This window comes from Vanessa cardui, chromosome 24 (genome assembly GCF_905220365.1).
Source record: "Vanessa cardui chromosome 24, ilVanCard2.1, whole genome shotgun sequence".
Lineage (NCBI taxonomy): Eukaryota > Metazoa > Arthropoda > Insecta > Lepidoptera > Nymphalidae > Vanessa > Vanessa cardui.
The window spans coordinates 4,393,261-4,414,787 of NC_061146.1; the positions used below are offsets into that span (position 1 = coordinate 4,393,261).

Below are 21,527 nucleotides of genomic sequence, written 5' to 3' on the forward strand. Positions count from 1 at the left end.
AATATTACTGCTCAAATATAACTTTAATTTGGAAATTTACTAAATTGTTTTTTATCTGAGATGTAAAGTAATAAGCTGATAATATTATTATTTGAACCGGGTTGTTCTTTCAGAAAAAGATACATTGTTTAAGCTTCCTAGCAACATATACAGGTAAAACCACAAAACCTTTTTCACACAATAAAAATAGTTTGGATAAATAAAAACTATTATAAAACGAAGATGTTTTATTTCGGCAAAACAACAAAAAAAGATATAAACTGGAATACCAGCTACATAATATCATTTATGTTAATTTCTCACACATACAAAATAAAATAATGAAGAAATTGCTTTTAAAAAGTTTTATAAAACTTAAAACTAGAAATCATATTATCTATCCTTGATAGATAATATGATTTCTAGTTTTAAGTTTAACCAGCCAAGAATAATATAAATAGTCTTGACTATTTATATTATTCTTGGCTGGTCATTGTTACATTTTTAGACTTCTTTTTTTTTAATATAGCGGCTTTGTCAATCAAAGGAATTATTTAAAATACTCTAATGCACACATTCCATACACTCAATACAACAATTCATGTTAAATTTTATAATCGTTTTTTAAAACGTAATTAAATGCCTTTTGATAATGATTTAAATTTATTATTTTTTTTTTTAGTAAGGTACAATTGTTAGTTATAAAAATCGGACCTAAAGTGGATCCGAACTTAATGTTGACCATTTGTATATTTAATACTTTTAAATATATTTCTTTATCATTTCATCGTTTTTATCTATTCCTGTCAAATTGTTCCACAGACGTATATAGAACATACGCTATAAATTTAAATTAATAAAATTCGATGCATTCACTTGTGATAAGAGTTTATTTGGTTTGCACACGTCTACTCAGTTGCCTCCAAGGGTTTGGCCACGGCCCCAGTTATGTCCACCGAAGACTGACCCGCCGGGTCTGGTGGGCACCCTTGCTTGAGGTGCAGTACCAAAACCGCCAACATACCTCGTGTCGGGGAAGATTTGCTTCCTAAACAAAAAGTAAATCATGCTATAGTCTATCCTTAAATAGTACAGACCAATTATTCCGCATTATAATAAGAAATTTACTACGGGAATACTAATAAGCAATAATTATGTTACCTTTTATCCAGGTACTTATAAAATAGTGCAATTTAATGATTTAATCAGTGAACTGATTACTTATTATCAGATCAGATATTTGATAAAAAGTAAATAGAGGTGTTGAAGTGATACCTTTGATTTAATAATTTATTTATATTTTTTTTATAATTTATGATACTAATTTTATCATTATTTAACTTTAAAGTTATTTTGTAGATTAAATTTTATCTTATGATTGTTATTTAAATGAGTAGTTCATACATTTGCAATATAAATAGTTGAAAAACAAGAAAAACATGTGCAGACACTACAAAAGAGTTTTTGATCTTTTTTTGTAATATAGCTGAAAACTAAATAATAGTAATCTTGTAATAACAATATTATAACTCACAAGAATGCAGGTGGAGTGAGAAGAGCTGGACCGCCAAATTCTTGAGGATATTTGAACAACAGGAAGAATGAAAGATGTCCGATAAGGATACCCAGCAATTCCATGACACCACTGAAAGCAATAAATATATTATTAGTACATGCGTGCCTAAAAAAGCACATCAATTTGTTGAATGATCCCAGGCCTGAATTGTCTTCAGTCGTGACCCATTAGATTTATTTTTTGTTTTGTCATATGTTGACAGACCAGCATATGGTCCACCTAATGGTAAGTGGTCCATTTCTGTCTGCCTGTAGTTACACTAGTTCTCTCATCATTCAAAACAGAACGCAACAGTACTGAGTATTGTTGCTTGGTGGTAAAATATCTGATGAGTGGTCATTGCCACTAGGTAACTTGTATGATGACAAAATGTATTGACACTCATATAATATGATAATATGATAATTAACGATGTTTCAAAGAATAAATGAGGAAGCACTTAATGTTCTGCAAACAACAGAATAATATGTATATATGCAAACCATAAACATTTTTCCAGAAACTGTGATAAATACTATTAAAGCTAGGAACAATGATTTAATGACAAACTAACTTACCCTCCACTAATAACGAGGTTGAATACTAAAAGTACCCATGGCAAGTACATTGCTTTGAAGCGAGTGCCGAACCAGAACGACACAATCACATCCTTGTTGAGCTGACACCATACATACAGTACTGACAGCACCATGGGGTCCATTAAGATCTGTGGAGAAAAATGAACCTTTTAAATCAATATTCTTAACATATGTTTTGATTCATGTAAGTTTAAGATTCATCAATCTTTTATGATTTATTTTTATTTAAAGAACTTAGTTATAATGCTAAATTTAAATTATTAAATATTTTAGTAATATTAAGTTATTACAATCTTGGTTTATGGAAAAGGAACATAATACCAACAGCTGTTGACTTAAGTGTATATCAGCATGCACAGCTATACATGGTAGGAAATATATAAATATATAATAGTAAAACATCTTACCGGCAAGTTGACCAATATTCCAATGATAACACAGTTCAACCAATTAAACAGCAACATGTAGAAGTAGTCTGCCGGTTTGCCAGCAAATATGCCCGTTTCAAGTCTTTGTGAATAATTGTAGAGGAAGTAACAATTGATTAGGAAATGGAAGCCAGTGGAAGGACCTATCGGGTAATAGAATAGAGCTGTGAATGGTCTCCATATCTGAAAAAGAATAATAAAAAAAACTTTTATTATTGTGTTTCTAAAAATTTCAATACACTTCATGACAATATTTGAACCGATTTTTTAATTACCCTGTGCATTTACCAATAAAACAATGAATATAGTATATTTAAATTTGTTTTGGGTTGTCTATACAAATTTACAGTAGTAAATAATATATCCATACCTTATTTTTTTTATAAATGTAATGTTAAGTTAAGTAATGCTCAGAATATATTATGTTTCAGATAGAGTTTGTAAGATATTGTTAAATAAAAAAAAGATAAAAACAAATAATATGTTATAATATATATATGTTAACTTCCTTTTGTGTGGGCACAGTTTAATGTAATATGATTGGCATTGATGTTACAGTGCACAAAATCCTTAGAGATAAGTATATCTAGTTCTATTTATTATTTATCAAGAATACTGTTTTATCTGATGCAACATTATGTACTTAATTTTAAATAGCAAATTAATAAATAAAAATAATGACTAACTTAATATATGGATAATTTAAAAAAAAAAAAACTTACTCCAAACAGCAAGCATTATTTTATTATTGAAGTGAATTTTTCAGTATAATACTACTCAGTACATTTAGAACATAAAGAGTAAATAAAATTGTCACTATTAATATGAAATTACCTGCCAATTTTAAAACGATATTGGCTGTGTACAAGTATAATATAATTTTAACTAACTTCAAATAATATCAACTTCGAATGTTTGCATTACAGAAATAATTGATAACTTTTGATAGTTTATTAATAGTACCAAAATAAAATATAAAAAATGAACTTGACAAAACGTATAGTTGTTTTTTTATACATACATATTAAGTATATAGTAAGCAACAAAATATAACATTAAAGTTCAATTATGAATACATACCTGGAATTGGCTTATGAATGGATAGAAATCAAGAATTAAGGTTCTATAACTTATAATTCCAAATCGTCCAATAATACTTAAAGCTATTGTAAACGTTAACCAGTAACGAGTGAAAAACGGTACACTGTTGTACCAGTCCTTGAATTCCGACATTTTGCCGCTTTACTACTCAGTTCAAAACAACACTGACTCTATGAAATCACTGATTTCCGTACGTTCTAAATAATGAAGCAATCGTGATACAATCGACACTAAATACAGCAAGTACACGTGTCCTAAATGAATTTGTCCAGAAAACTCGGCTATAATGATATTTTGTTTTTTGACGTTCTTTTGCTGATGATAACACTTGACAAGACACAGTTTTAAATGTTGCCAGCTCGAATACATTATATAATATGCAACAGAGAAAATCAATTATTAATTTATTTTCTAAAGAATAGTTATATTTTACAAAAAATAAAACAAATGTTTTAAAATGCATTAAATATTAATTTCGTAATAACGTATTTTGTTCATAAAGCGTATAAATAAAAAGAATCACTGAAGTTTTAAAATATTAGAATGTCAATTTGACAACTTATAAACATAACCTAAACAGCTTAGGAGAATATTGCCGGAACGTAATATAGTACTTATTCAATACTTAGATTAAAATAATTAAGTATGAGGAGTTTAATTAAAAAGTTAATCTCAGTTACAAATATATCGTTTGCTAGGATAAGTACTGTTAGACATGCTTCATCCAAAAGTGATGCACAAAAACCGAAGGAAGAACCCAAGAATGTCGAGCAAATTAAAAAGAGTAAGTTTTATTAAAATTATTAACTAAAAATCTGACTTAAATATACTTTTAAGCTACCTTTGGCAACAAAGAAGTATCTTAATAAATATCTAAAATGGAGTGACTTTGTATTTGATTATCTATATTGAAATAATTGTGAAAATTTAAATTGCAGACATATGTGTGGAAAAGTATGAGGGTGTAACAACTATAAATATAGACCGTCAAATGACTAGAAACAGTCTCGATGAAGCCACTTTAAGGGAGATGACAGAAGCTATTAATGCCTTTGACAAAGACGCTGAAGCAAAAGTCCTAGTGTTCAATGGTGAAGGCGGAAGTTTCTGTTCAGGATTCGACCTGGATGAAGTTGGAGAAAAAGGATACCACACCTTAGTAGATGCAGCGGTTTGTATTAATAAATACCTCATATAACTATATATACCTAATGGGATAGACTTTTGCTACTACTAGATACTGATAGTTGTCACATTCAATGTTACCCATACACAGTGGTTAGATTAAGCTTTTCTACAAGTGTAGTAAATTATTCATACAAGTAAAGTACAATTAACCAGTAATGTAATGTGGAATAATTAATCAAAATCTAGCCAGTGTTTTTAACTCAATGGTACTTTGGTAACTTTGAGCCACTGATTCTTACTAACTGACAACTAGCTTACCTAGTCATTCTAGGTTACAAGGTAAAGAAAATAAAAATATTATGAAGGTGGTAATGACCGCTTAGCTGGCTAAAATACTTAGTAAATGGTCAAAACGTAGCAAGCATATCACACTTCTATATGATATGGTTTGGGTAGAGTCAACAAGTTTTTTAAGTAGATCTGTCTTTGATTTGACTTGAGACATCTTGATGTTACTAGAAAAAGATTTTTAACAGGCATATTGAGCAGAAGTGAATTAACTTTCTGAGGCATTCCTTTGATATTGTTTAAATGTTTTTTGTAAATTTTTTTTTGCGGGAAAAACGCATTACTCAGTTTCTTCACATTATATGGGGGGTATGTGGGCCTCGCCGGTGCTGAATGCGCTTGAAAACCCACTAAAAACCAGCGGTATCCTCTTGCGGTGACGTCACGGGATCGCGTGCGCATACTACCGTGACGTCCTGTTATTTGTATATATATTCATATAGGTCAGGATATAAAATTGTAGAAAAAGCGTCGAAATGAAAAGAAAGCTAAAGATCAGTTGTACTCTAACAGTAGGATTACTGAATAAATTAAAGGTTGCTAAACATGCTTTGGAGAGAACATTACTCACACTACTGGGCTGATCACGCCTTTCAAATAACTAGTGGCTTTATGACCTGGCAGCTAGACTAGAGATATGTTTTGTTCAGTTTGGGAAATTTAATTATACTATGACAGTTAAAGTAACTTGATTGTTCAATAGAAGAAGTCCTACTGTAGGACTTCGATTATTCGAATGCTGACCTATTTTTCCGAACGTTCGCGCGTTACAGCCATTCGTCACCGACTTATCGATTTTATAAAAAAAAGCATTTGTCTTTTTAGGTGTTTTATATTACAACGTTTTGGCGTTATTTTAATAAGTATGTAAAATCATAATGGACTACTGTTTTTATCTGAAAAGAGGTTGTTTATGTTTGAGCTTACCACAAAGTAACGATATTTCGACAGTCAGAACTTTTGACGATCCGTACTGCTCTCAATCCCAAAGCAAAGGTTATCAAAATATTATGACTATGGAACTCAAAATTTTGAAATCCCAGTAATCAGTATGAAGTTGTCATTCTTTGTGATGATGTTTTCATATATTATTGTATTTATTTAAACAGTCTCGCCTTTTACGTCGACCGCTCTGCGACAAGCCGACCATCGCTGCGGTGACGGGCTACGCGGTGGGAGAAGGCTTCGAGCTGGCTCTGGCTTGTGACCTTCGAGTGATCGAAGACACTGCAGTACTTGGATGTCTTGGAAGACGATTCGGTAATATTTAAGTATATATTCGCAAATCCGATTTCATTAAAAAAAAAATATAGCAATTTGATTATGATTACTAGCCTATAAATGCCCTTCTGCTGGTCTTAAGTTTGGAGTTTTGTTCCCACCACCGATTTGTATTGGAGGATTAACGGTAGTGGTAGGTGGTAGATTCTCATCCGATACATGCATGTTTCCTCACGATATTTTCTATCAATGCTGGGTGTGAGACGAATTACAAAGACAAATTATGCATGCGAAATTTCAGTGTTACTCGTCCAGGTTTAAACATCTTCGATTAGGTTTCAAGTGTTTTTACAACTCTGCCACAATGTCTGTTATCATTTTGTGAAACGAATCTTATTTCGTACTGTATTTATTTCGTACTGTATTTATTTCGTACTGTACTTATTTCGTACTGCACTTATTTCGTACAGTACTTATTTGTACTGTAATCTTGAAGTGTTCTGTGCGATTTTCGCAATGTGATGCTTAGTTAATATAGTTAATATTTCCTAAAAGTCTTACGAATAGCCTAAGAAAGCACGTAAAGCCGTCGTTTCTTGAACCTGATTCCAGGTATATAGTAGTTGCCAAGTAACCCTTGGTATTAACCGTCCTGCCTCATCGCCCTTGTGTATATTATCACCAACATATCTCAGTAAACGGTACCTTACCTTGACCTGTAACAGTGCCTACCTTTATTGTAATTATTTTCTCAATCTTATGAAGTTCGTATTGAGAGTAAAAGGTCTTCGTCATAAATGTTTCCAAATCCACAACAGCGCGATTTCTTAGACATTTTCTGCCTCGCACAACCACTTTGTGGTTGCGCCGGCGGTTTTTCCGAACCGATACGACATGGGAACCTTCAAGAAAAGAACGTACTCCTTTCTCAAAGGCCGGCAACGCACCTGCAAGCCCCCTGGTGTTGCAGATGTCCATGGGCGGTGGTAGTCACTTTCCATCAGGTGAGCCTCCCCCTCGTTTGCCACCTATCTCATAAAAAAAAATGTTTTCTATTCCAGGCGCTCCTCAGAGTCTCTACGGCGGCAGGCGACTGACTTCCCTCATAGGGCTGTCCCGCGCTTTGGACTTGTTGATGACGGGTCGGCCTATATCCGGTTGTGATGCAAACGTTATGGGCCTCGCATGCAAACTTACCACTACTGGCACGGGTATGGTCAACAAAATATTTATATTTCACGTATTAATTAAAGTAACCATATGAATAAATTAATATACAAGCTAACCTTACGGAATGTTATAAAATGTAATAGTCGTAAAGAGTTACACCAAAACCTATGGTATAAGCATTTTTTCCTTATACAAGTGCTTAAAAATCACAAACTTAATAGTACTACTAATAGTAACGACGACCTCTGTGGTCGAGCGTGTACAACGGTTTTCATGGGTACGACAATCCGAGGTGTCGGGCTCGATTCCTGGCCGAATAGATGTAGAAAAAGTTCATTAGCTTTCTATATGGTCTTGGGTCTGGGTGGTATCGTGTATGTGATCGCTACTTCTGATTTTCCATGACACAAGTGCTTTAGTTACTTACATTGGGATCAGAGTAATGTATGTGATGTGGTCCAATATTTACTTATTTATTATTATACTATTTATACGATTGTAATTTTGAATTTCAACCATTTAACCAATATGAAATAATTCAGGAAATTAATTTTTCCAATAATGGAAAACTACAAATATTTGAACCTTTCTTCAATCGAAGGTACAATATTGTGTTCTGATCACATGAAGAAGGCTAGAGATATAATAATCCAACCTGCATCTTACATCTATATGGATAGGCTATCAAACCTTATAGTCTATACTGAAAAAAACGCCATGTAAACTTGTAATTTAGGGTAATTTAAGGTACTTTAATGTATTTTTTCCAGCACTCGGCGAATCGATTAAGTTGGCTAAGTCTCTCATCAAGTTCCCCCAAAACGCGCTGATAATGGACAAGCTAGCGGCCGTGAACTCCCAGTTGAATCCCAACAGCGAAGAGAGCATGCGCGACGAAGCCGTGATGCAGAGCTTGTTGGGTTCAGCCATTGAAGATTTAAACCAAGGGATTAAGAAGTTTCAAGGAGGTAAATAATCAAACAACAACGGCCTGTAAATTCCCACTGCTGGGCTAAAGGCCTCCTCTCCCTTTGAGGAGAAGGTTTGGAACATATCCCACCACGCTGTTCCATTCCACAGAATTTCTATGAAATTTGTCACATACAAGTTTCCTCACGATGTTTTTCTTCACCGCTGAACACGAGATGAATTATAAAGACAAATTAAGCACATGAATCAGCGGTGCTTGCCTGGGTTTTAACCCGCAATCATCGGTTAAGATGCACGCGTTCTAACTACTGGGCCATCTCGACTCAATATGTATTAATTAAAGTTTGGCACACAATGACTCTCTTTAATAAAACATTTGTCTTCTTTAAAATATGTATTTGAAAACACTTGCTTAATTAAGAAAGCATTTAAGCAATGTGATTCAACTAACATAATTTTAAACTGGGCCTTAGAATTTTTGGAACAATTTACAAATATACTGTCTTGAACATTTTCGAATATTGATTACGTTAAATGTTGATGTTCTTTACTTACATTGGTATTTTAAGTAACACAATACAAAGGAATCGTTTGGTAAATTTTATTCACATTCAATTAAGCTTTACCTAAAAAAAGTAATCAAATTGAGCCATTGCACTTTAGCTCAATGTCTCAAAAATATTGGTTCAACTTGTAAAACCTTACATTACTAAGATATTCTTAGCAATGTACAAAATATATATTTTACAGGAATTGGAAAACATGGCAAGTTTTATAAGCTGACCGATGTGCCTTTGAAAGATTGGGAGCTGGAAGACTCTGTTGAAGAAGTTATCGTTAAAGAGGATGAGGATAAAAAGAAAAAAGCCTAATTATTTATATAGCTTAGATTATTTATTTATCTAGATAGAGTGTCACATCACAATAGAACGAAAACAATGGTAACAACTTTAGTACTGCAGTGGGTGACAGCCTCAACAGTGTCGCACTACGAGAGAACGAAAACAAATGAACCAGCTTTATGTGTGCGTATCAGCTACGCTTGACGTCATACTACTTTATAGTACGACACAACTTAGATGTCGCATGCCTTACTTAGCTCCCTATCGCGCCATTCGTCGCTATAGATTCTCGCGTCAGTTCTACCCGAGAAAGCAAGTGCATGTAAATCGACGTGTCAAATTGACGAATATATTAGGTCATATGATATTACAAGTTATTGCGTTTGGGTAAATATCATATTCACATAAGAAATAAATATTGATAATTTGCGATGGTATACTTAATTCGGATGGGATCGGTTATACGAATTTTGCCGATGCTACATCTTAAGTTGTGTCGTACTATACTATAAAAGAACGAGAATAAATGAGCCTACTTTACTTTAGTGTGTGTGACAGCTACCCTTGTCTACTTTAGTGTGTGTGTGTACTTAGACTACTTTACTGGTGTGCGTGTACATAGACACCAGCTGATGGTCACCATTTTGTATGACGCGTTCATTAAAACTTCCCTTCAAAAGTACAAATTGGGTTATCTTTGACAGTCTATCTAGACGTATAAATAATCAAATACCTAGTATTAGGATGCTATTTCGCCTAACCCTTTTTTTAAGTTTGATTTAAGTAGTTCCTAGCCTATTTTATTGAGCCATTGAAATAAACGCCAAATTAATATTGTTATAAGTATTTATTGTTGAATTTATTATTTTATTGTTTTCATTAGGTATAAAAAATTATCTGTATTCATAGTGAATAAAAGTATTAAGGTTTGGATGAAGGATTGGAGTTCTAAAACAAAAAATACTTGCCATACTTTAAACAAAAAATACTAGATACATAAGTAATTGTTATAATGTCTATATGTATAATTGTGATGTCTCAAATTTCTTCCCTTTGTTATCCCTTTGTTATCAAATATGATAAATAAAACACGTCAATGCATTAAAGATTATATATTAAAAAACTTATATTTATTCATCCTTGATACCCTTTTCCTCTTGGTATTTATAATGCAAGTCGGAGCAGTCCTCGTTGGAGATGTTGACCCAGCCCTTGTCGCTGATGTGGTACACGCGGATAATACCGCCCGAATATGCGTCGCGGTGCGTTGCGTGGTAGATGGCGCGACGACCCAACTCTGTATAAAAAAGAAATTATTACTGTAATTAAATACGGGATATTTACCATGTTTATTATTTTAAGTTGGTGGAGCTTGAAATTTCGACATTATCGATTTAAAATCTTATATAAAATATGTATTGTTTTTTATTCAGGAAGACAAAAACTACCACAAGCTGATTGCAAGGATTACAAGGCATATAAACCATTTTTAAGACTATGCGATAATAACAACATAAGATCTGTGATGTTGAATCATTTGTGCTTATAATTAAACTGGCTCACTCCCCTGTCTGACATAGAATAACTAATTACTGCAGTGTCCACATAATCACATCAATACATTACAAAATTAAACCTACTTTTTTAAATTAAGTCAATCAATATGTTGTTTATATATGAGAAATAAAGCATACAAAGTATGTGTAAAAATTATTTGATACTTGATCAGGTACAAACCTTGGGCCTCAAGATCTTCAAGGTCCCAGCGGTATCCAGAGTCCAAGACACCAAAAGCATATACAGAACCGGAACCAACTGAGAACACTTTTCCCGGAGTACGGGTTCCTTCACTGTCTACATAATACAGTTGTGCACCCTAGAACAGAATTTTTGGATTAAATTATGAGTAACATACACTATATTATGAGTTTCAAGACAGGTTGAAACATGTCACTTTGCTACTTTGAACATTTAATGCACACACTTTATTTACATGGTGAAAAGGATAATCGTAATTAATACCTTAACAGGAATTGTTACTATTTTAGAAAAAAATTATATAGCTATTTGCTCTTTAAATCTACTTAACATTTATTATGAATGGCTAGAATACTATAACTTTTAAAGATATTGAGCTAATTCTATCACATTCAATGTGGATTGGTGGATAAATGTGTAGGAAATATTTATTTAAGATAATTTTATAGAATAAAAAGAATAAGAAATACCAGACATTCAATTAAATAAATTATATCAACTTGATAAGGTACCCTTTTATCAAATCCAGCCAACATCATTCCCATACTGAGTCCCATGCCTTTGTAATTGTAAACCATGTTAGCCATCAGCTTACTAGCTGCGGCCACAGAGATACGCTCACGGTTTCTTAGCTCATAGAGTCTGCATTGCTTAGCAAGGACACGGTCCCAGTAGACACAATCGGCAGCACCACCAGCAAGTGTACCTGAAGAAAATAATAATAATGTCATTGTTCATATAAATTTATATTTTACTACATAAGACATGTTTTAAGTCTATAAATTTATGTTATTCCCCTTACCAAGTAGATAGTCATTGATTTCCACAATTTTCTTCATTGACTGAGAACCAATGAACTGACCACCAGTTGCTCGAGAGTCTACAGCAAGTAATACTCCTCCCTAGAAGTAAACATAATATAATTATATAGCTAATTGCTCTTTACAACAACAGCCTGTATATTCTCACTGCTGGGCTAAAGGCCTCCTTTCCCTTTGAGGAGACGGTTTTTGGAACATATTCCACCACACTGTTCTAATGCGGTGGAATGCTCATGTGGCAGAATTTATAAATACATATACAGAGAATCTTTTAACTACGAACAGGGATAGGATATATATTTATCACCATCCTTACTTCTAATGGTTTTTTTCATAGCATATAATTTATAGAAATAGTATCTCATTAATGTTAATATACATACCTTATAACGAAATCCAAGAGTAGTAGTACCATGATCGAACTCGATTTTTATTTGGCGTCCGGTCTCATCTTTCGTGTTAAACTGAGCTAAAGTCTCTACCGGCTAAAAAAGACAACACATTGGAATTAACGAAATAACATAAAATAAATTATACTTTTCGATGCAAGTCTTTGCTTAGTTACTTTTAGTAATTTAAATTCTTATTAAAACAAAAGGATTCGGCAAAATAACCTTCACTTACGTTTGCAAACGGAGGAGTCGCAAGTTGAGCACAATTTACAAAATTTTGAGTATATCCTAATACATCGTCGTTAATAGAAGCAAGCGAGTCAATAGGTTTTAAGTTTATTTTCTCGTCTAAACGACTAAGATCTAATAAAGCCATTTTTAAAATTAATACTTATTGAAAAAACTTTTTGGATTTCAGAATAAGAGTACGGAATGACAAGCGAAAATAAAATGCTAAATAACGCTGTACATGACAGCTGTCAATGTCTTTATATGTATATTTTTATAATATTCAGCCTACTCTTAAATACAATATTCTGTACAATATTACAAACAAAATTATACCTGGCTTATAATAAAAATATTATAATTAAACAATTAATTTTGATATAAATGCTAATATATTCTTTATAAATTATACATATCCTCATACTACTATTCACTACAAGATGGCGGGTGTACTTTCAATATTTAGTTTGTTCTTTTCAATAAGCGATGGCGCGACGTTTTAAATATATCCTCTTATGTACACTGAAAATCTTTAGAATATGTATATTAAATCAAAAGACAATTTGTTATCTAAGAATAACAATAGTAATAAAATGAATGGATTAATATTTAATTACAGAAATTATTTAATTTCCGCTTTTGTTCGGTGATAATAAAAAAAAATGATTATATCATTGTATAATTTGATATATTATATAAAGCTTGTTTGAGACGGCTTACTTGAAGAGAAGTCTTGGTTCACTGAATTTAAAAAGATTTTTTTTTAATATTCAAAAATAAATATTGATAAACATCAATCTTTATAAACTAGGATCTCGTTGGTTGTAATTATAAATCATGTGACGAATTTATTCCATCTTCGTTAAATATTTAATAATAATAAAAAAATAATAAGCTACCCTAGCTTATTATACATATTTTTATATCAAACATTGAATTTGAAGTTATGTGAATATACTTGTAATAAATATAATCATCGTCAAATTTCCTCTCTTCGCATCTTTTACTTCAAAACTTGTTTTCCATTATTATTAAGTAGCGACCCGGAACTTCGGAAGCAATAATGATACTAAACATACTACAGAATTTGTTTATTTACGACATCACTTTAGAAACTTCTAAAATTATTAGTGATTATTTACTATATTGTACATATAATACAATACAAAACCTTCCTCTTACATCACTCTATTTATTAGAAAAACTCGCATCAAAAACAGTTGCATAATTTTAAAGATTTAAGCATACATAGGGATATATGGACAGAGAAGGCGACTTTGTTTTATACTATGTAATGAAGGCCTCTTGATATAATTTTGAAAACCTCAATACGTGTACATATATATCGATGCATAGTGAGATCTGTCGGTCGATCGCGTTGATATTTCTCGCCTGTGCTACAAACTGCTGACTCGTAACGGCATTCGCTCTGGGGTCCCTACCCCGTCTTAATCAAATAATACGGGGTATAAATTCAGACGAACAGCAATAATATTTCCAAGTTATAGTTGCATTTTATCTATTTCTATAATATCATTCATGTTTATATAGATTTTAATCTAATTTAATAAATATATGATTATATTTTATTATGTTTAAAGCATAATTTATTTAGTTAAATTGCTTTTAAAGTTTGATATTGGTAAGTATAAATTATACTATTATATATTGTATGATAAGTGCAATGAAGTATAAATTATAGTGAAGTGAAGTTATAGTAATCGTTCACGATAAATTATATTCTTAGTAAAATAAATAGTTTGCTTGGAAACCGGTGCTTATATTCCATTGCTAAGATCAGAAAGTCGATTAAATTTCATGTCTGACATTAAAATAATTTCAAAGAAATATGGAAAATAGATATAATTTAATGTTTAATTTTTTGTATAATCTGTATTGCAGTATATTATAATCTGTAATCTGTAATAATGTTGATGATATATAAAGTTTAATAATCTGTATAGTAAAAATTATAAAGAGGTTTTTTATAAAGATTGTTCATGTAAGAATGCTATATTATCATTGAGTGAAATAGGGTAGATATATAGTACGGTCTCTGAATGGCACACTGTTCTTCGTACTTTGAGGAAAATGTTTGGAACTTATTCTTACTAGGTTATATTAATTTTCTTTAGTAGTCAATTGTACCTGAGCCAAGCAGGGGTGATAAATAAATGAAAAAATCAGTGGTTAAGAATTTAAATTCGATTTTTAAATGTGGAAAATATTTGGTGTCGAAAGAAGGACTAAAAGTTTTTTTTTTTCATTTTATGGTACCTAACATTGAACCTCTAGAAGAGTGCAAACTTCTAGATGTTTTATATTTTTCCCTTTCAATATTGTAATCGTATAAAAAGTAATAAAATAAATTTCTAAGAAACTGGTCAAAACTGCATGTGCATATGGCGCTTACTTAGCTCAAATACTGAGCCTTGCGTTTCAAAGAGATGACAGTACCAGGATCCTGGGTACAAAGCACAGGACTTTTAGATGGCAAACTTTTTCTATCATTCCTATCCACGCCTGTGTAGTTTTTTTTTATTTCATTTAGTTTATTAATCGTATTATTATTATTTACAATTTCATATCCTGTATTTTTTTGAATACATTGTTACAGTACAGTTAATATACATTTTTCACTTTGCCGTTTCGTAAATTCAAATCATTTGTAGAAAATACATTAATAGAAAAAGTATATTATTCGATACAAGATTTTATAGATGATAAAAAAGCGTGTAGTTAATACCTGTTGACTTCCAAGCATAATATATTAATTTAAATAATTGTACCTACCTATTTAACTAACATGACTTGGACATTTTTTAAATGTTAAAAAAGATTAACTACTGAGTTCCTTGCCGGTTCTTCAATTCGGTATAGTCTATTTTCCGAACCGGTGGTAGCTTCACTTAATTGTAAAATTTCGATTCAAAAGTGCTTGTCAAAGCCTACTTGAATAAAGTTTATTTTGATTTGACTTGATTATGATATCAAGTTTTAATTAAAATAGTATGCAGCGAGTTTCCAACTTCTTACTAACGGATTTTGTAATGCATGTGTAAAATAAATGAAGTATTTCCTTAAATAATATCTTCAAGTTAAACCGGGGCTCTCTATGGGATACAGAAAGTTGTTTCTGTTGAGAAATAGATACGATCACGAAACACATTACTGAACACACGTGATAGCTTGTGCGCATGCGTGGTTACAATCTCTCAGCGTTATACTAGTTTCGATGTCAAATTCATCTGTTTATATTAGAATAATTATCTATAATTACAAATTATATTTAATCGAAAACTATTGCGAAAACTTTATCGAACCAACATGGCCCAATGGTTGGTTACAGGTTCAAACCCGGGTAAACACTGCTAACTCATCTCGTGCTCAGTGATGAAGGAAAACATCGTGAGGAAATCTGCATGTGTATAATGTCAAAAAATTCTTCCACATGTAAATCTGCTGTCTATGTCTAAATCTCTAATAATCTCTAATGCGGGTTGTATTGCTTCGCCTGACAGGAAGAAACTTAGCCCAGCAATGGGAAATTTACAGCCTGATGTGGAAACACTACGAATATTCTAGAAATAAACTACAATAACAAACATTATAAATACAAATCCTGATTTATACCTCACATTTCACCTCTACCCCAAAACATCCAGACCGTTGATGTGTTAAGTATATAATTTGTTACGGTTAAAACTTTAACTCAGCGATGAGTCAAATCCAAAAGTCGTGAAACCAAGAAAGTCACGATTCGGATTCCAAAACTGCATATTAACAAATGTTAACCTAGCCCAAGAAAATAATAGCCTAAAAATTCATAATTGCAACTTATGAAGGCTGCAGTCAGACCGACGCCGAATGCTTAAATAAAAATGATTTGTACTTTAAATGAAAATATAAATTGTTATGTGATAAAGTTTTTAGTAGTTAGTGTATAGAACTATACATTATGAGGTTAGGTAGGAAGGTAAATAAGTTAAAAAAAAGGTACTAAAAAAAATCAAAAGCATTAGGATTGATCTCAGCCTTGTTTTGCAAATAAACAGTAGAAAATAATTGGTTAATGAAACAACAATAACAATAAAAAACGTCCGTTAACGATTATGAAATAATATTTTCATAACAAATATATTAAAGTGTAACCATATTGACTATTTTACATGCGATACTTAGTATAACAATTTACATACATACATAGTGCATTTGTATTAATTACTATTATTCTTTAATAGATTTATTCTTAATTATGTTAAAGTAACTAAGTAACGACCTCCGTGGTCGAGTGGTAATACACCGGTTTTCATGGGTACCCCACTCCGAAGTCGCGGGTTCGATTCCCGGTCGATTCGATGTACATTGTCATTAGTTTTCTATGTTTTATTGGGTCTGGGTGTTTGTGGTACCGTCGTTGCTTCTGATTTTCCATAACACAAGTGCTTCAGCTACTTACATTGGGATCAGAGTAATGTATGTGATATTGTCTGATATTTATTTAATAATAGTTGACATTATGACTAATACACGTTTAAGTATAATAGTCCGATTGTTCTATTTGTAGGTATGCTTGAATCTTGTCTATTTGTCATCACATATTCTACTAATAAATTAATATAGTTATTTTGTTACAGTTTGAAAGGTAAATAAGCCTGTGTGTACATACAAGGAATGTAAGGCATGGTTAATATGACTTCTATGTTTCGCGGCGGTGACCATCAGGTGTAAAAAAAATACCCGCTGAGTTTCTTTCGCCGGTTCTTTTCAGATCTGAGGTTTTATATTCCGAACCGGTGGTAGATTTTCGACAATCAATAAGAAAGTACTACAAAAACAAAACAGACTTCTATTTTGAATAAAGGTTTTTGACTTTGACTTGACTTGGTGTCACACCAGCTATATTAAACATAAATAAAAAATCTATTATATAAAATGTTTAAATATTTCCATCGATCGCCATCGGTGTGATATGCGGTACATGTTTGAAGCTTATTAGGGCATTCCTGTAAACCCGCGGTGTATCAGGGTTAGGGCAGAGTTAGGTTCGGTTCCCATAGGAACCTTCGTTCTGAAAGTGCCCCTGTTTTGTCACGCGATGTCTTCTGGTATTCGGTAGGGTGACCATAACAACAGAATGATTAATACTAATAACGACTACAAGATTTGTTGTAACTTAGACTTCATTTGAAATAATTACTGAACACCACACGACTTTTTCATTTTATTTATATATATAAAAAAAATCATTTTATTAATAATTTCGTTTATGATTTATGTTTTTGCATTACTATATCTAAAGATGGTAATAATGTTTTGGCGACACTTCCATCTTATAACATTTTATCTTTACCAAAGTTGTGTAAAGCCGGGGCGGGTGGATAGCTGGTTAAATATAAATGTGATATATGCTAAAGCCTTTCTGAAGATGTAATCTCAATAATAATTACGATAGCGAAATCATAATGGACGAATGGAACAACACAAGGAACGAGTTTTACTATATAAAGATTATTTTATACATAAAGCTCGAGTTAATATCTATTTTGTTATACAATTTGTAATCTATTTTAATTCAAAAGTTTTCCTTTTTAATATTACTGAAAAGTTATCTAATAATAAACATTGAACAAGAATCTATCCATGTCAGAAAATCTCGGACAGTAACCCGCCCCGGGGTGTACAAGACCGACCAAACGAAATAATAATAAAAATATATTATTTTCTTACAACCATTAAAGTTTTGCCCTGATTTTTTTTATTTGGAACGGCGTTACTGTATCTGTGTATGCGTACTGGAAGTTTTCTTCTAGGATATACCTTATAAAATAATATACTAATACTGAATATTGTGAAGAACAGTCTGTGTGTCGTACATTTTAATGTATCAATCTGATTCGATTTTTTATTTGTATGTGTATGGTCTATGCATATATTTATTGGGATAGGTATTTAAGCCTCATTGCCTTCACTGGTGACAGGAAGGTTGGTTCATTTTTTGAATTGTTGCTAGCATTCTTGCCTCCATTGCACGCGGTCAAGATTTACAGTAACTAGTTTTAGTTGGTATTTGTTTATATTTAAGCATTTATTGTTATTAATTCTTATTTTAATTAAACGGTATTTAAGACCACATAACTTCACGCTAAAATGTTTATTTTTTTTAGGTTTGGGTTTATATATTTAAGGCCATACGTACCTATAATTTTAATATAAAATACACAAAGAAGGAGTTAAATACACAAGAGAGGAGAATCTGGCAACAACAACAGCCTGGCAATTCCCACTGCTGGGCTAAAGGCCTCCTCTCCCTTTGAGGAGAAGGTTTGGAACATATACCACCACAACTAATTACTTTACTATGTTAATATAATAATGCTATGATAACTAATTTACTATGTTAAAATAGAAAGTATTAAAAAAGGAAAAAAAATGATATATTATATAAATAAATGAGATAAAAGAGGTTATTTCCTACAGCGAAAAGATAAAGAGAAATTAGTTATACATCATAAATAATATAATTTTATTATAAAGGAAAACATTGCAATGAGATCTTGTCCTACATGTTTACGAAATCATTGTGAGCCTACACGAATTTTCGGGCCCACCTCGCGGCTGTCATAATGTCATACATTTCAGAGGCACTTTAATGAGAGCGGTCCACGATCTATTGACACTAAAATTGTTAGGAATTACTGTCTCGCTATAAAGCTATTAAGAACTATATCACGCTAGCGGCCGTAGTAAGTGGTTTATTTCGCCTATTATACAGATTAATAAAAAATATTTTATCCTATATCACACGCAGACCAGTTTATACGGTGAGAGAAAATTACTCAGAGGGAATATTCGAATGTATAAACATTCGAATTCGCAAATAGGAAAATTTCAGTATGTACTTCATTGGCATTCTTAGTGCAAGAATGTCGTAAGGAAAATCATGTCTCTAAAGAAACTATTTGAACTCTGATCGATATAAGCTTCTTTTATAACTAGAGATATCTTTACCCTTTCTAAAATATATGCATAATAGTGACCCGCCTCGGCTTCAACAACAACAACCTGTAAATTCCCACTGCTGGGGCTAAAGCACTCCTCTCCCTTTGAGGTTTGGAACATATTCCTCCACGCTGTTCCAATGCGGGTTGGTGGAATACATATGTGGCAGAATTTCTATGAAATTTGTCACATGTAGGTTTCCTCACGATGTTTTCCTTCACTGCAGAGCACGAGATGAATTATAAAGACAAATTAAGCACATGAAACAGCGGTGCTTGCCTGGGTTTGAATCCGCAATCATCGGTTAAGATGCACGCGTTCTAAACACTGGGCCATCTCGCATGCCCCGGCTTCGCATGGGTGCAATACTGATACTATATGACGACTATTTACGATGTCACATTAGAAACATCTAAAATTATCAGTTATTCTTTACTATATTGTCCATGTTCAATATTCAAAAACCTTCCTCTCGAATCATTAATAATAAATTAATAAATAATTAATTAATTAATAAATCATTCTATTTATTAAAAAAATCGCATCACAATCCGTTGAGTAATTTTAAAGATCTAAGCATAAATAGGAATAGACAGCGGTAAGCGACTTTGTTTTATACTATGTAATGATGATATGATTTAAAAGTGGTTACTGTATAAATAATGACCACTTAAAATGGTGGCTAAAGATGGTAGCAGCATTTCCCAATACCAAAAATAAAAAGCTAAAACAAATTTCTAACGAAATATAGTTCAGTTGTCGAAATGAAAATATACTTCATTCAAGTGGGCATTCTACTGCCTAACAGCATATGTAGTACTATTGTGATCTGGTTTGCAAGACCAATCAGCCAGTGGAAAAACAGACAAGGGAAATAACCTTTTAGCTTTACAAAGAATGCTTAAAATATCTCACAGTGTCAAAAGCTGGTGACCACTTTCCATCAGCTCGTCAGTTTGCCAGACCACCTACCTATTATAAATAAGTACTAAATATTAGTATTGTGTAACATTCTAAGCCACGTAATCTAATTAAATTTTGTTTATTGTTTATATGTAGTTATAAAAGGAATTATCTTTATAATACCTATTTCTCTTTAGTATAAAATAATAATATTATAATTATTTACGTCGAAAATAACGCCATTTTATTTTTAAAAATAGACAACTTGCGAATATACTAAGAATATTTATAATTATGCCAATATTAATCACGGGATGATTACAGATTATAAACCACATTTCTGTTTAAATCTTGAGATCGAGACGTTTTACGAAAGGTCGCCATTATTCTAAATTTGAATATTAGACGAGTACGGATATATGGATTAGGCTCGAGTGTAAACGGGATGGACGATAATGATGTTACTTGATGTGAAATACGGCGTAATGTTGCACGCTCCTTATTAATATTCGAAAATAAAGAATGTTGCCATCTGCCCGGAGGTAAGGGGAGTAAATTTTTGTAATAGTGTTGTGTACTACAAATATCGATTATTCAAAAGAATTTAAGGATTTAAGCTATAATTTCCTCATATTATATTCGTCTTTCAAAATCAATATTTTTTACAGTTTTAACTTTTTTAAGTTGCACCACCAAATGTTTTAATAACCAGAGAAACTTTTCATTTATAGATTTATTTTATTACAAAGCAAAATAGGATTAACGAACAAAAGTATTACAAACTTGTTTTCTTCATAATTAAAACTGTGGTGGTATTAATTTAATTGTTGTATATTATAAATTTCTAATGAGATAAATACATATATACATTTTTGATATCAGATACAACAATATTTTAATTTTTTTTAATAGGTTTTTAATATTACACTGTATTTATTTATTATATTTATATCTGTTTTCCTCTACCTTAAGGTTGCCTGGACGAGATCGCTGTGTTAGCGATAAGGCCGCCTCTTGTACACCTTTCATCAAACCGTGTATATGTGATTTAAATACTGGTGTACAATAAAGAGTATTTTGATTTGATTTGATTTTTACAGATTGCAGATATTACAGAATAAG

At 31.9% G+C, this 21,527-nt stretch overlaps 3 protein-coding genes across 3 annotated transcripts; 1 reads left to right on the forward strand and 2 right to left on the reverse strand.

Annotated features, from left to right (window-relative positions):
* Positions 1-850: 850 nt before the first annotated feature.
* Positions 851-4,002, reverse strand: LOC124540084 (derlin-1). Its single transcript, XM_047117498.1, has 5 exons — positions 3,642-4,002; positions 2,541-2,744; positions 2,113-2,261; positions 1,514-1,624; positions 851-1,027 (listed from the first exon to the last, which is right to left on the reverse strand). Exons 1-5 carry the CDS (start codon positions 3,792-3,794, stop codon positions 892-894), a joined length of 753 nt encoding a protein of 250 aa, XP_046973454.1. The 5' UTR covers positions 3,795-4,002; the 3' UTR covers positions 851-891.
* Positions 4,003-4,211: 209 nt separating this feature from the next.
* Positions 4,212-9,476, forward strand: LOC124540033 (probable enoyl-CoA hydratase). The gene is made up of 6 exons (XM_047117433.1): positions 4,212-4,446; positions 4,601-4,833; positions 6,248-6,398; positions 7,421-7,570; positions 8,300-8,497; positions 9,210-9,476. Exons 1-6 carry the CDS (start codon positions 4,308-4,310, stop codon positions 9,329-9,331), a joined length of 993 nt encoding a protein of 330 aa, XP_046973389.1. The 5' UTR covers positions 4,212-4,307; the 3' UTR covers positions 9,332-9,476.
* Positions 9,477-10,398: 922 nt separating this feature from the next.
* LOC124540191 (proteasome subunit beta type-5) lies at positions 10,399-12,742 on the reverse strand. Its single transcript, XM_047117652.1, has 6 exons — positions 12,505-12,742; positions 12,264-12,365; positions 11,862-11,961; positions 11,572-11,765; positions 11,039-11,177; positions 10,399-10,598 (listed from the first exon to the last, which is right to left on the reverse strand). The coding sequence occupies exons 1-6, from the start codon at positions 12,646-12,648 to the stop codon at positions 10,432-10,434; spliced, it is 846 nt and encodes a 281-aa protein (XP_046973608.1). The 5' UTR covers positions 12,649-12,742; the 3' UTR covers positions 10,399-10,431.
* Between the last annotated feature and the right edge of the window lie 8,785 nt (positions 12,743-21,527).

Coding starts and splice junctions, on each gene's coding strand:
- LOC124540084 (XM_047117498.1), bottom strand. CDS start 3,794: ATGTCGGAATTCAAGGACTGGTACAACAGTGTACCGTTTTTCACTCGT. Junction 2,745..3,641: donor CATTCATAAGCCAATTCCAG/GTATGTATTCAT, acceptor ATTCTTTTTCAG/ATATGGAGACCATTCACAGC. Junction 1,625..2,112: donor AACCTCGTTATTAGTGGAGG/GTAAGTTAGTTT, acceptor TATTGCTTTCAG/TGGTGTCATGGAATTGCTGG.
- LOC124540033 (XM_047117433.1), top strand. CDS start 4,308: ATGAGGAGTTTAATTAAAAAGTTAATCTCAGTTACAAATATATCGTTT. Junction 6,399..7,420: donor ATGTCTTGGAAGACGATTCG/GTAATATTTAAG, acceptor TTTCTATTCCAG/GCGCTCCTCAGAGTCTCTAC. Junction 8,498..9,209: donor GATTAAGAAGTTTCAAGGAG/GTAAATAATCAA, acceptor TATATTTTACAG/GAATTGGAAAACATGGCAAG.
- LOC124540191 (XM_047117652.1), bottom strand. CDS start 12,648: ATGGCTTTATTAGATCTTAGTCGTTTAGACGAGAAAATAAACTTAAAA. Junction 11,962..12,263: donor CTCTTGGATTTCGTTATAAG/GTATGTATATTA, acceptor GTTTACTTCTAG/GGAGGAGTATTACTTGCTGT. Junction 11,766..11,861: donor AATCAATGACTATCTACTTG/GTAAGGGGAATA, acceptor TATTTTCTTCAG/GTACACTTGCTGGTGGTGCT.